This window comes from Heterodontus francisci, unplaced genomic scaffold (assembly GCF_036365525.1).
Source record: "Heterodontus francisci isolate sHetFra1 unplaced genomic scaffold, sHetFra1.hap1 HAP1_SCAFFOLD_705, whole genome shotgun sequence".
Taxonomy (NCBI): Eukaryota; Metazoa; Chordata; class Chondrichthyes; order Heterodontiformes; family Heterodontidae; genus Heterodontus; species Heterodontus francisci.
In genome coordinates, this window is record NW_027142242.1 from 108,587 (window position 1) to 123,042 (window position 14,456).

Below are 14,456 nucleotides of genomic sequence, written 5' to 3' on the forward strand. Positions count from 1 at the left end.
ACACTTTTGCAATCCCCTTCCAGTTATAATCCAGGACATTCCACATTTTCCTCAATCCACATGACAAAGTTCCTTTTTAATCTCCTTATTTTGTATCTACTGCTTATTTTGAGATCATGACCTTGATTTGCCAATTTCCTGTCCCCATCAAAACAGTAGCCACGACTCGTTGAAGTTTTGGACAGCCACTGTTGCTCATGGTCCTGGTAACATTATCTATTTGCGCTTGTAACTGGACCATAGTCTTCCTGGAACCACAATTACTCTTTATTTGGTTACTGCACACCAGGGACTTTAATTCTGCCTTTCCAGTTTACATGTTGTGCTCCAGGGACTTCAGTATCTTCATCAGGGCAGGCAGAATGTGCAGGGAGAAAACTCTCCATCTGCTCCTTCAGTTTATGTATTGCAGTGGGCACAGGGCAGAGAGCTGCATCTAAACAGGAGCAACTGTCAGCCTCCAGCTCAACCCTTGATCTGGAACATTGCAGCTAGCCCTCCCACTCTAGTCCATCATCAACCCTTCCATTATAGCACAGAAAAAGGTTATTTGGCCCCCTCGAGTCCATGCTGGCTCTCTGTAGAGCAATCCAGTCATTCCCATTCGCCCGGTCTATCCCCGTAGCCCTGCAAGTTTATTTCCCTCAAGTGCCCATCCAATTGACTCTTGAACTCTTGAAATTATTGATTGTCTCCGCTTTCACCTCCCTCATAGGCAGCATGATCCAGCTCATTATCACTCACTGCATAAAAAGGTTCTTCCTCGCATTCCCCACCCCCCCGGCGGTATCTATTTCCCAAAACCTTAAAACTGTGTCCCTTCATCCTTGCACCACAAGCTAATGGGATGAGGTTGTCTTAGTCTACCTTATCAAAACCTGTCAGAATCTAGTACACCGCAATCAAATCTCTCCTCAATCTCCTTTGCTCCAGGGAGAACAACCCCAGCTTTTCCAATGTAACCTTGTAACTAAAATCCCCCATCCCTGGAACCATTCTGGTAAATCTCCTCTGCACCCTCTCAAGGACCCTCACATCCTTCCTAAAGTGTGGTGACCAGAACTAGGCACAATACTCTAATTGTGGCCAAACCAGAGCTTTATAAAGGTTCGGCATAACTTCCCTGCTTTTGTATTCAATACCTCTATTTATGAAGCTCAAAATCCCATATGCTTTGCTAATTACTCTCTCAATATGTCGTGCCACCTTCAAAGATTTGTCCCTGCATACTTTTTAGAACTGTGCCACTTAGTCTATATTGTCTCTTCCTATTCCTTCTGCCGGAATGCATCACCTCACACTTGTCTGTACTAAATTCCATCTGCCACTTGTCTGCCCCATTTTACTAGCATATCTACGTCCTATTGAAGTGGATTGGTATCATCCTCACTGTCTGCCATTCCTCCAAGTTTGGTTTCATTGGCAAATTTTCAAATTTTACTCTGTATTTCAATATCCAAGTCATTTTTATATAGCAAAAAAAACAGTAGTCCCATCACTGACTCTTTGGGAACACCATTGCTTACCATCCTCCAGTCTGAAAAACAACCATTTACCATGACTTGCTGTTTTCTGTCCTTCAGCCAATTTTTTATCCAAACTGACACTGGCCCTCCTGTTCCATGAGTCTCAGCTTTGTTAACCAGCCTTTTATGTGGTACTTTGTCAAAGGCTTTCTTACAATCCATATAAACAACATCCATTGCATTCTCTTCATCAGGCTTTTCTGTTACTTCATCAAAAAATTGAATTAGATTAGTCAAGCAAGATCTGTCTTTTACAAATCCGTGCTGGCTATTCTTAATTAACTCAAACCTCTCCAAGTGCCTGTTGATTGTTTTCCTTGATTATTGTTTCTAAAACCTTACCCACCACTGATGTTAAACTAACTGGACTGTAGTTACTAGGAATGTCCTTACACCCTTTCTTAAATAAGAGTGTCACATTTGCCACTCTCCCATCCTCCAAGGGAAGATTGGCAAGGCCTGCCACGATCTCCACTCCCATTTCCTTTAGCAACCTGGGATGCAAGCCATCCGGACCAGGTGACTTATCTACTCTAAGAATAGCCAACCTTTCCAGTACATCCAGCCTATCTATTTTCACCCCATCCATTACCTCTACCATCTCTGCTTTCAGCGATATTTTATCAGCATCTTCTTGCTTCGTAAATACTGATAAAAGTGCTCATTAAGTATTCTAGCCTTGTCCTGTGCCTAAACACAGTGCCTCATCATAGACTACCCACCCTTAGAATCTCTTCCCACACCCCATGTACATTCTCCCCTATCATGGACTCGATCCTGCTCCACTGTGCATTGTTTAATTATCGCAGCCTGATTCCTGAGCCTCAGAAGGTAACTGAGTTCACTGTCTCTGACGGGACTCCTCTTCCTGGGAGAGAAAGCTGCTCAGGGGATTGGAGAGACCTCCTGTCCCCACTCTTCCTTGTTTATTTTGAAGCACTCCTGACCGATTCTCATTCTGCAATGTGTAGAGTCAACCCCTCATTGTCCTATTTCAGGATCTGAGGACTGAATTTTCCAGCGAGCATCGAGAACCTGACAATGGGACCATGTGCTGGTCTTGAGCCCGAGCTTGTCAAGGTGCCAGTCGGCGTGGCATGTTCCTAATTGGCCATCTTTGCACTCGCCATTCAATTAAGGAAGATGGGTGGGTTCCTGAGGCAGGAGACCCAATCAAAGGGCCAGCCACCCACCGGGAGAGGTTGATGCTGCTGATACAGAAAGAGCACAAGGGCACCTCAAGATAGAGGCAGTCTCGGAAACCAGCTGAAAATTTAAAGTTAAAGAAGACCCACGCTTGTTAAGGCCATCAGTGTGGAGAGAGAACCTCTGCACAAGAATGGTATTGGCTGTAGCTGCGGCCTTTTCATTCCTGAAGCCTATTCATTGGGCCAATGAGAGGAGGCACCAGTGGCTCTGTGGCCTTCCGCTCGGAGGCTGCCTCCAAGTTGCTGCAGGCCTCCGGACTCAGCAGGATCGGGGGTCCGGTTTGACTCTAAGAAAATGCCGGCAGTTTCTAAAATTGGTCCCTAAGTGGGGCCTTAATTGGCTGCCTGTCTCCTTGGAGCCTCCATGGCAACCTACCCTTGGGAAACTCACTCGGAGGCAAGACAGTGTTGAGGAGCCATCCTGAATTTCCCCGCTCTCCTACCTCCAAACCTGCCTCCGCCTCCGTAACAGAATTTAGCCCAGATTCTCCCCCGTACCAGGATCTGAGTCTCCCCCTTCACCATGTTTTCTCCTTTTTCAGGAGCGTCTCCTTCTCTCTATCCTGCCGAAGCACATTGCAGATGAAATGTTAAACGACATGAAAAAGGACAAAGAGTCAAAGGAACTACAGCAATTTAACACCATGTACATGTACCGGCATGAGAGAGTCAGGTATGGAGCAGAGATGTGGAGAGAGAGGGAGGGAGTGGGAGAGAGTGGGGAAAGAGAGAGATGGGGAGAGCGAGAGGAAGAAGGGAGTGGAGAGAGAGAGCAGAGGAAGAAAGGAAAGGAGAGAGGGAAATGGAGGAGAGAGAGTTGGGGGAGTAAGGAATGGAAGAAGAGAGAGGGATAGAGCAGAAAGAGAGAGGGAGGAGGGAGAGTGTGCACAGAGAGAAGTAGAGAGAGGGAGATGGTGAAGAGTTACAGGGTCATTTACGGCACAGAAGGAGGCCATTCGGCCCATCGATTCCATGCCAGCTCTCCACGGAGCTCTGCAGTCAGTTCCACTCCCCAGCTCAATCCCCGTAGCCCTGCAGGAGGAGAGAGTAAGTTATGGACCAGAGAGAGAAATAGAGATCGGGAGGGAGGGCCATTGGCTGATGCACAGTGATAGACATTGGAAGTTTGGATGTTAGGTCCAACTGTCAATGTATGAGAAGAGATTTCTGCAGTTCTCATCAGATTGCTCCTATTGGGGTTGGTGAGATACAGGCACCCTGTAGTGAGTGAAGTGTGAATGAACACTATGTCAATCAGATGCTGAGTGTGGTGGGTACAGGGTGTGACGGTCGCCGGGTGTGATGGGCACCGAGCGTGACGGTCGCTGGGCGTGACGGTCGCCGGGTGTAGAGAGTACAGGGTGTGACAGTCGCTTGGTGTGACCGGTGCTGGGTGTGACGGTCACCGGGTGTGACGGTCGCCGGGTGTGACGGTCGCCGGGTGTGGAGAGTACAGGGTGTGACCGGTGCTGGGTGTGACCGGTGCTGGGTGTGACGGTCGCTGGGTGTGACGGTCGCTGGGTGTGGAGAGTACAGGGTGTGACAGTCGCTAGGTGTGACCGGTGCTGGGTGTGACGGTCGCTGGGTGTGACGAGCGCTGGGTGTGATGGTCGCTGGGTTTGGAGAGTACAGGGTGTGACGTTGAATGTGTGACTTTCTCTCCCCCAGCATCCTCTTTGCTGATATTGTCGGTTTCACTCAGTTGTCGTCAACCTGCAGTGCTCAGGAACTCGTCAAACTTCTCAACGAGCTCTTTGCTCGCTTCGATAAACTGGCAGCGGTGAGTCTCTCCTGACAGTGCGAATACACCCACTGGGCACACTCTCACCACACAGATTCACACCAGGCACACACACACTGGGCACGCACTCACACTGGGCACACACTCTGGGCACGCACTGACACTGGGCACGCACTCACACTGGGCACACACTCACACTGGGCACACACACACACACTGGGCACGCACTCACACTGGGCACACACTCACACTGGGCACACACTCACACTGGGCACACTCACACCAGGCACACACACCCTGGGCTCATACAAGGCACACACACACACTGGGCACAGAGAGATCTGGCACCAAATGGTGTGAGTTGGGAGTTAATGGGCAGCTAGTGACTGCGACCTTTAGCCGTGACCTTTCATCACCGTGAGTTACCCAGAGGTAAAATTTCTCTTTTGCTCCAGAAATACCATCAGCTGCGGATCAAGATCCTGGGTGATTGTTACTATTGCATCTGTGGATTACCGGATAACCGGGATGATCACGCTGCCTGCTCCATCCATATGGGCCTGGCTATGGTTGACGCCATCTCGTGAGTATATTTCGACAGGCCCAAGCTGCCAACAGGACTTGAACTAACAACAGGCCTCACCCAGGCCTTGGACCAAACTCTGTAGGCTGTCCTTCCTTTAAGACTCTCAACCACAAAGTTGTTTGCCTTGCGGGGCTGGTGCTGAGGTTGGATTGGGGGACTGGCAACCCTCCCCCATGCCCACCCCGCACACAGCACCGAGGACTAGGAGGATTCACATGCACCAGAGCAGCAGGGAAAGGAGTGTTGGTCTGCGAGCTCAGCTTATTGGGACTGGCCCACTATGCTAGAGCAGACTGGTTCCAGGGACCGATCCCTTCGGGGAAACTCCCCTTTAAACAGGATCCTGATGTTGAGATTCTCCACTGGGATCCCTTTTGGAAAGTGAAGTCTCTTTGGGGAGCAATGCCTGTGAACTGGGGTTTCAGGATGGGGTCAGGAGGGTGTGGGTGCTGGAAGCTGGTGCTTGGTGCATGTTGGTGCTGGAAATCGGGGCTGGGAGTAGGTGCTGGGTGTAGGTGAGGGAGCTGGATGTAGGTGCTGGGTGTGGGTGAGGGAGCTGGGTGTAGGTGCTGGGTGTGGGTGAGGGAGCTGGATGTAGGTGCTGGGTGTGGGTGAGGGAGCTGGGTGTTGGTGCTGGATGTGGGTGAGGGAGCTAGATGTAGGTGCTGGGTGTGGGTGAGGGAGGTGGATGTAGGTGCTGGATGTGGGTGAGGGAGCTGGATGTAGGTGCTGGGTGTGGGTGAGGGAGCAGGATGTAGGTGCTGGGTGTGGGTGAGGGAGCTGGATGTAGGTGCTGGGTGTGGGTGAGGGAGCTGGATGTAGGTGCTGGGTGTGGGTGAGGGAGCTGGGTGTAGGTGCTGGGTGTGGCTGAGGGAGCTGGGTGTAGGTGCTGGGTGTGGGTGAGGGAGCTGGGTGTAGGTGCTGGGTGTGGCTGAGGGAGCTGGGTGTAGGTGCTGGGTGTGGGTGAGGGAGCTGGGTGTAGGTGCTGGGTGTGGCTGAGGGAGCTGGGTGTAGGTGCTGGGTGTGGGTGAGGGAGCTGGATGTAGGTGCTGGGTGTGGGAGAGGGAGCAGGATGTAGGTGCTGGGTGTGGGTGAGGGAGCTGGATGTAGGTGCTGGGTGTGGGTGAGGGAGCTGGGTGTAGGTGCTGGGTGTGGGTGAGGGAGCTGGGTGTAGGTGCTGGGTGTGGGTGAGGGAGCTGGGTGTGGATGAGGGAGCTGGGTGTAGGTGCTGGGTGTGGGTGAGGGAGCTGGGTGTAGGTGCTGGGTGTGGGTGTGGGAGCTGGGTGTGGATGAGGGAGCTGGGTGTAGGTGCTGGGTGGGTGAGGGAGCTGGATGTAGGTGCTGGATGTGGGTGAGGGAGCTGGATGTTGGTGCTGGGTGTGGGTGAGGGAGCTGGATGTAGGTGCTGGGTGTGGGTGAGGGAGCTGGGTGTGGATGAGGGAGCTGGGTGTAGGTGCTGGGTGTGGGTGAGGGAGCTGGGTGTGGATGAGGGAGCTGGGTGTAGGTGCTGGGTGTGGGTGAGGGAGCTGGATGTGGGTGAGGGAGCTGGGTGTAGGTGCTGGATGTGGGTGAGGGAGCTGGATGTTGGTGCTGGGTGTGGGTGAGGGAGCTGGATGTAGGTGCTGGGTGTGGGTGAGGGAGCTGGATGTAGGTGCTGGGTGTGGGTGAGGGAGCAGGATGTAGGTGCTGGGTGTGGGTGAGGGAGCTGGATGTAGGTGCTGGGTGTGGGTGAGGGAGCTGGGTGTAGGTGCTGGGTGTGGGTGAGGGAGCTGGGTGTAGGTGCTGGGTGTGGGTGTGGGAGCTGGGTGTGGATGAGGGAGCTGGATGTAGGTGCTGGGTGTGGGTGAGGGAGCTGGATGTGGGTGAGGGAGCTGGGTGTAGGTGCTGGATGTGGGTGAGGGAGCTGGATGTTGGTGCTGGGTGTGGGTGAGGGAGCTGGATGTAGGTGCTGGGTGTGGGTGAGGGAGCTGGATGTAGGTGCTGGGTGTGGGTGAGGGAGCAGGATGTAGGTGCTGGGTGTGGGTGAGGGAGCTGGATGTAGGTGCTGGGTGTGGGTGAGGGAGCTGGGTGTAGGTGCTGGGTGTGGGTGAGGGAGCTGGGTGTAGGTGCTGGGTGTGGGTGTGGGAGCTGGGTGTGGATGAGGGAGCTGGGTGTAGGTGCTGGGTGGGTGAGGGAGCTGGATGTAGGTGCTGGGTGTGGGTGAGGGAGCTGGGTGTAGGTGCTGGATGTGGGTGAGGGAGCTGGATGTTGGTGCTGGGTGTGGGTGAGGGAGCTGGATGTAGGTGCTGGGTGTGGGTGAGGGAGCTGGGTGTGGATGAGGGAGCTGGGTGTAGGTGCTGGGTGTGGGTGAGGGAGCTGGATGTGGGTGAGGGAGCTGGGTGTAGGTGCTGGATGTGGGTGAGGGAGCTGGATGTTGGTGCTGGGTGTGGGTGAGGGAGCTGGATGTAGGTGCTGGGTGTGGGTGAGGGAGCTGGATGTAGGTGCTGGGTGTGGGTGAGGGAGCTGGGTGTGGATGAGGGAGCTGGGTGTAGGTGCTGGGTGTGGGTGAGGGAGCTGGATGTTGGTGCTGGGTGTGGGTGAGGGAGCTGGATGTAGGTGCTGGGTGTGGGTGAGGGAGCTGGGTGTGGGTGAGGGAGCTGGGTGTAGGTGCTGGATGTGGGTGAGGGAGTTGGGTGTAGGTGCTGGGTGTGGGTGAGGGAGTTGGGTGTAGGTGCTGGGTGTGGGTGAGGGAGCTGGGTGTAGGTGCTGTGTGTGGGTGAGGGAGCTGGGTGTAGGTGCTGGGTGTGGGTGAGGGAGCTGGATGTAGGTGCTGGGTGTGGGTGAGGGAGCTGGATGTAGGTGCTGGGTGTGGGTGAGGGAGCTGGATGTAGGTGCTGGGTGTGGGTGTGGGAGTTGGATGTAGGTGCTGGGTGTGGGTGAGGGAGCTGGGTGTAGGTGCTGGGTGTGGATGAGGGAGTTGGATGTAGGTGCTGGGTGTGGGTGAGGGAGTTGGATGTAGGTGCTGGGTGTGGGTGAGGGAGCTGGATGTAGGTGCTGGGTGTGGGTGAGGGAGTTGGATGTAGGTGCTGGGTGTGGGTGAGGGAGCTGGATGTAGGTGCTGGGTGTGGGTGAGGGAGCTGGATGTAGGTGCTGGGTGTGGGTGAGGGAGCTGGATGTAGGTGCTGGGTGTGGGTGAGGGAGCTGGATGTAGGTGCTGGGTGTGGGTGAGGGAGGTGGATGTAGGTGCTGGGTGTGGGTGAGGGAGGTGGATGTAGGTGCTGGGTGTGGGTGAGGGAGCTGGATGTAGGTGCTGGGTGTGGGTGAGGGAGCTGGATGTAGGTGCTGGGTGTGGGTGAGGGAGCTGGGTGTAGGTGCTGGGTGTGGGTGAGGGAGCTGGATGTAGGTGCTGGGTGTGGGTGAGGGAGGTGGATGTAGGTGCTGGGTGTGGGTGAGGGAGCTGGGTGTGGGTGAGGGAGCTGGGTGTGGGTGAGGGAGCTGGATGTAGGTGCTGGGTGTGGGTGAGGGAGCTGGGTGTGGGTGAGGGAGCTGGGTGTAGGTGCTGGGTGTGGGTGAGGGAGGTGGATGTAGGTGCTGGGTGTGGGTGAGGGAGCTGGGTGTGGGTGAGGGAGCTGGGTGTGGGTGAGGGAGCTGGATGTAGGTGCTGGGTGTGGGTGAGGGAGCTGGGTGTGGGTGAGGGAGCTGGGTGTGGGTGAGGGAGCTGGATGTAGGTGCTGGGTGTGGGTGAGGGAGCTGGGTGTGGGTGAGGGAGCTGGGTGTAGGTGCTGGGTGTGGGTGAGGGAGCTGGATGTAGGTGCTGGGTGTGGGTGAGGGAGCTGGGTGTGGGTGAGGGAGCTGGATGTAGGTGCTGGGTGTGGGTGAGGGAGCTGGGTGTAGGTGCTGGGTGTGGGTGAGGGAGGTGGATGTAGGTGCTGGGTGTGGGTGAGGGAGCTGGGTGTGGGTGAGGGAGCTGGGTGTGGGTGAGGGAGCTGGATGTAGGTGCTGGGTGTGGGTGAGGGAGCTGGGTGTGGGTGAGGGAGCTGGATGTAGGTGCTGGGTGTGGGTGAGGGAGCTGGATGTAGGTGCTGGGTGTGGGTGAGGGAGCTGGGTGTGGGTGAGGGAGCTGGATGTAGGTGCTGGGTGTGGGTGAGGGAGCTGGATGTAGGTGCTGGGTGTGGGTGAGGGAGCTGGGTGTGGGTGAGGGAGCTGGGTGTAGGTGCTGGGTGTGGGTGAGGGAGCTGGATGTAGGTGCTGGGTGTGGGTGAGGGAGCTGGGTGTGGGTGAGGGAGCTGGATGTAGGTGCTGGGTGTGGGTGAGGGAGCTGGATGTAGGTGCTGGGTGTGGGTGAGGGAGGTGGGTGTGGGTGAGGGAGCTGGGTGTAGGTGCTGGGTGTGGGTGAGGGAGCTGGGTGTAGGTGCTGGGTGTGGGTGAGGGAGCTGGGTGTAGGTGCTGGGTGTGGGTGAGGGAGCTGGGTGTAGGTGCTGGGTGTGGGTGAGGGAGCTGGATGTAGGTGCTGGGTGTGGGTGAGGGAGCTGGGTGTGGGTGAGGGAGCTGGGTGTGGGTGAGGGAGCTGGATGTAGGTGCTGGGTGTGGGTGAGGGAGCTGGGTGTGGGTGAGGGAGCTGGGTGTGGGTGAGGGAGCTGGATGTAGGTGCTGGGTGTGGGTGAGGGAGCTGGATGTAGGTGCTGGGTGTGGGTGAGGGAGCTGGGTGTGGGTGAGGGAGCTGGGTGTAGGTGCTGGGTGTGGGTGAGGGAGGTGGGTGTGGGTGAGGGAGCTGGGTGTAGGTGCTGGGTGTGGGTGAGGGAGCTGGGTGTAGGTGCTGGGTGTGGGTGAGGGAGCTGGGTGTAGGTGCTGGGTGTGGGTGAGGGAGCTGGGTGTAGGTGCTGGGTGTGGGTGAGGGAGCTGGGTGTGGGTGAGGGAGCTGGGTGTAGGTGCTGGGTGTGGGTGAGGGAGCTGGGTGTGGGTGAGGGAGCTGGGTGTAGGTGCTGGGTGTGGGTGAGGGAGCTGGGTGTAGGTGCTGGGTGTGGGTGAGGGAGCTGGGTGTAGGTGCTGGGTGTGGGTGAGGGAGCTGGGTGTGGGTGAGGGAGCTGGGTGTAGGTGCTGGGTGTGGGTGAGGGAGCTGGGTGTGGGTGAGGGAGCTGGGTGTAGGTGCTGGGTGTGGGTGAGGGAGCTGGGTGTAGGTGCTGGGTGTGGGTGAGGGAGCTGGGTGTAGGTGCTGGGTGTGGGTGAGGGAGCTGGGTGTAGGTGCTGGGTGTGGGTGAGGGAGCTGGGTGTAGGTGCTGGGTGTGGGTGAGGGAGCTGGGTGTAAGTGCTGGGTGTGGGTGAGGGAGCTGGGTGTGGGTGAGGGAGCTGGGTGTAAGTGCTGGGTGCTTGTTGGGCTGCCATGTTGGGTGGTCTCGTCACACTTCCATCTTCCTGTCGCTGACAGTTTTTTTTCTGTTGTAGGTACGTTCGTGAAAAGACTAAAACGGAGGTGAATATGCGGGTTGGGATCCACACTGGCACAGTCCTAGGCGGAGTCCTGGGGCAGAAGAACTGGCAATACGATGTCTGGTCCACAGATGTCACGCTAGCAAACAAGATGGAGGCTGGCGGCATCCCTGGGTGGGTTTTATTTGATTGATTTGTAGTTTCACAAGCTCGAGGCAAATGCTGCTTATAGACTGGCCAAATCTCACCGGCAATACACACGAACACGAGAAATAGCTAATTCCCTTTCGTTTTACACCACCTCAGGATGTCCAAACAGCCAATGCAGTACTTTTTGAAGTGTAGACACTGTTGTAATGTAGGAAAGGTAGCAGTCAATTTGCACACAGCAAGCTCCCAAAAACAGCAATGTGATAATGACCAGTAAATCTGCTTTAAGTGATGTTGGTTGAGGGTTAGATATTGACTGGACATTGGGAAGAACTAACCTGTTCTTCAAGTCGTGCCATGCGATCTTTTACATCTACCTAAGAGGATAGAAAGAGCCTCAGTTAAATAGTTCATGCGAAACACAGCACCTCCGACAGTGCATCGCTCCCTCAGTACTGACCCTCCGAAAGTGAATCGCTCCCTCAGTACTGACCCTCCGAAAGTGAATCGCTCCCTCAGTACTGACCCTCCGAAAGTGAATCGCTCCCTCAGTACTGACCCTCCGAAAGTGAATCGCTCCCTCAGTACTGACCCTCCGACAGTGCATCGCTCCCTCAGTACTGACCCTCCGACAGTGCATCGCTCCCTCAGTACTGACCCTCCGACAGTGCATCGCTCCCTCAGTACTGACCCTCCGACAGTGCATCGCTCCCTCAGTACTGACCCTCCCACAGTGCATCGCTCCCTCAGTACTGACCCTCCGACAGTGCATCTCTCCCTCAGTAATGACCCTCTCACAGTGCATCGCTCCCTCAGTACGGACCCTCCCACAGTGCATCGCTCCTTTAGTACTGACCCTCCCACAGTGCAGCACTCCCTCAGTACTGACCCTCCGACAGTGCAGCACTCCCTCAGTACTGACCCTCCGACAGTGCAGCACTCCCTCAGGACTGACCCTCCAAAAGTGCAGCACTCCCTCAGTACTGACCCTCCGACAGTGCATCGCTCCCTCACTACTGACCTTCCAACAGTGCAGCACTCCCTCAGTACTGACCCTCCGACAGTGCATCGCTCCCTCAGTACTGACCCTCCCACAGTGCATCGCTCCCTCAGTACTGACCCTCCGACAGTGCAGCACTCCCTCAGTACTGACCCTCCCACAGTGGATCGCTCCCTCAGTACTGACCCTCCGACAGTGCAGCACTCCCTCAGTACTGACCCTCCCACAGTGGATCGCTCCCTCAGTACTGACCCTCCGACAGTGCAGCACTCCCTCAGTACTGACCCTCCCACAGTGCATCGCTCCCTCAGTACTGACCCTCCCACAGTGCATTGCTCCCTCAGTACTGACCTCCCACAGTGCATTGCTCCCTCAGTACTGACCCCCCGACAGTGCATCACTCCCTCAGTACTGACCCTCCGACAGTGCATCCCTCCCTCAGTACTGACCCTCCGACAGTGCATCCCTCCCTCAGTACTGACCCTCCGACAGTGCATCGCTCCCTCAGTACTGACCCTCCGACAGTGCATCACTCCCTCAGTACTGACTCTCCCACAGTGCATCGCTCCCTCAGTACTGACCCTCCAACAGTGCATCGCTCCCTCAGTACTGACCCTCCCACATGCATTGCTCCCTCAGTAGTGACCTCCCGACAGTGCATCGCTCCCTCAGTACTGACCCTCCCACACTGCATCGCTCCCTCAGTTCTGACCTCCCGACAGTGCATCACTCCCTCAGTACTGACCCTCCCACAGTGCATCGCTCCCTCAGTACTGACCCTCCCACAGTGCATCGCTCCCTCAGTACTGACCCTTCCACAGTGCATCGCTCCCTCAGTACTGACCCTCCGACGGTGCATCGCTCCCTCAGGACTGACCCTCCGACAGTGCAGCACTCCTTCAGTACTGACCCTCCCACAGTGCATCGCTCCCTCAGTACTGACCCTCCCACAGTGCATCGATCCCTCAGTACTGACCCTCCGACAGTGCATTGCTCCCTCAGTATTGACCCTCTGACAGTACAGCACTCCCTCAGTACTGACTGTCCGACAGTGCATCGCTCCCTCAGTACTGACCCTCCCACAGTGCATCGCTCCCTCAGTACTGACCCTCCCACAGTGCATCGCTGTCTCAGTACTGACCCTCCAACAGTGCAGCACTCCCTCAGTACTGACCCTCCCACAGTGCATCGCTCCCTCAGTACTGACCCTCCCACAGTGCATTGCTCCCTCAGTACTGACCTCCCACAGTGCATTGCTCCCTCAGTACTGACCCTCCCACAGTGCATCGCTGTCTCAGTACTGACCCTCCAACAGTGCGGCACTCCCTCAGTATTGACCCTCTGACAGTGCAGCACTCCCTCAGTCCTGACCCTCCCACAGTGCAACACTCCCTCATTGCTGACCCTCCCACAGTGCATTGCTCCCTCAGTACTGACCCTCCCACAGTGCATCGCTCCCTCAGTACTGACCCTCCGACAGTGCATTGCTCCCTCAGTACTGACCCTCCCACAGTGCATCGCTGTCTCAGTACTGACCCTCCCACAGTGCAGCACTCCCTCAGTACTGACCCTGGAGTGTCTGCTTGGATTATGTGCTGAAGTCTCTGGAGTGGAACTTGAAGCCATGACCTGTGACAATGCATACCATACAAATTAGTAGTAGAAGTCGGCCATTCAACCCATCGAGCCTGCTCTGCCATTTAATAAGATCATGGCTGATCTGTTTCTGTATCGAATTCCACACTCCCATCTATCCCGGATAATCTTTGATTCCCTTGCCTAACAAGAATCTATCTACCTCCGCCTTAAAAATATTCAGTGACTCCGCCTCCACCACCTTCCAAAGTCACACAACCCTCTGAGAGAAAAAATTTCTCCTCATTCTGTCCTAAAAGGGTGACCCCTAATTTCAAAACAGTGCCCCCTAGTTCTGGACTCACCTATACGGGGAAACATCCTTTCAACATCCAACTCGTGAAGACCGTTCAGGATCTTATAAACGTCAATCAAGTCTCCCCTCACTCTTTTAAACTCCAGTGAAAACAAGCCCAGTCTGTCCAACCTTTCCTCATAAGACAACCCACTCATTCCAGGTATCAATCTTGTAAACCTCCTCTGAACTGCCTCCAACGCATTTACATCCTTCCTTAAATAAGGAGACCAAAACTGCGCACCATATTCGAGATGTGGTCTCACCAATGCCCTGGATAACCGAAGCATAACATCCTTACTTTTATTTTAAATTCCTCTCGTAATAAAGGATAGCATTTCATTAACCTTCTTTATTACCTGCTGTACCTGCATACTAACCTTTTGTGACTCATGCACTCGAACACCTAGATCCCTCTGCACTTCGGAATTCTGCAGTCGTCCTCCGTTTATGTAATACTCTGCTTTTTTATTCTTCCTGCCAAAATGAACAACTTCACATTTTCCCACATTATACTCCATCTGCCAGATTTTTACCCACTCACTCAACCTATTTATATCGGTCTGCAACCTCCTTATGTCCTCTTCACAACATATTTTCTAACCCATTGTTCTGTCAACTGCAAATTTAGCTACCATGCCATCGCTCCCCTCATCTAAGTCATTGATATAAATTGTAAAAAGTTGAGGCCCCAGCACAGACCCCTGTGGGACTCCGCTCATCACATCCTGTCAATCAGAAAAAGACCCATTTATGCATACTCTCTGTTTTCTGCCAGCCAGCCAATCTTCGATCCACGCTAATATGTTACCCCTACACCATGAGCTCCTCCTTTGCGCAATAACCTTTTATGTGGTACCTTGTCAAATGTCTTCTGGAAATCCAAGTACAGTACGTCAACAGGCTCAG

General features: G+C 55.0%; 1 protein-coding gene across 2 annotated transcripts in view; it reads left to right on the forward strand.

Annotated features, from left to right (window-relative positions):
- The window catches only part of adcy3a (adenylate cyclase 3a), a 147,836-nt gene that overhangs the window by 12,486 nt on the left and 120,894 nt on the right, over positions 1-14,456 (forward strand). For both annotated transcript variants that reach the window (XM_068028425.1, XM_068028423.1), the window contains exons 3-6: positions 3,277-3,407; positions 4,403-4,514; positions 4,931-5,058; positions 10,483-10,641. In XM_068028425.1, the coding sequence (XP_067884526.1) occupies positions 3,277-3,407; positions 4,403-4,514; positions 4,931-5,058; positions 10,483-10,641 (530 nt within the window). The remainder of the gene's footprint in view (positions 1-3,276; positions 3,408-4,402; positions 4,515-4,930; positions 5,059-10,482; positions 10,642-14,456) is intronic.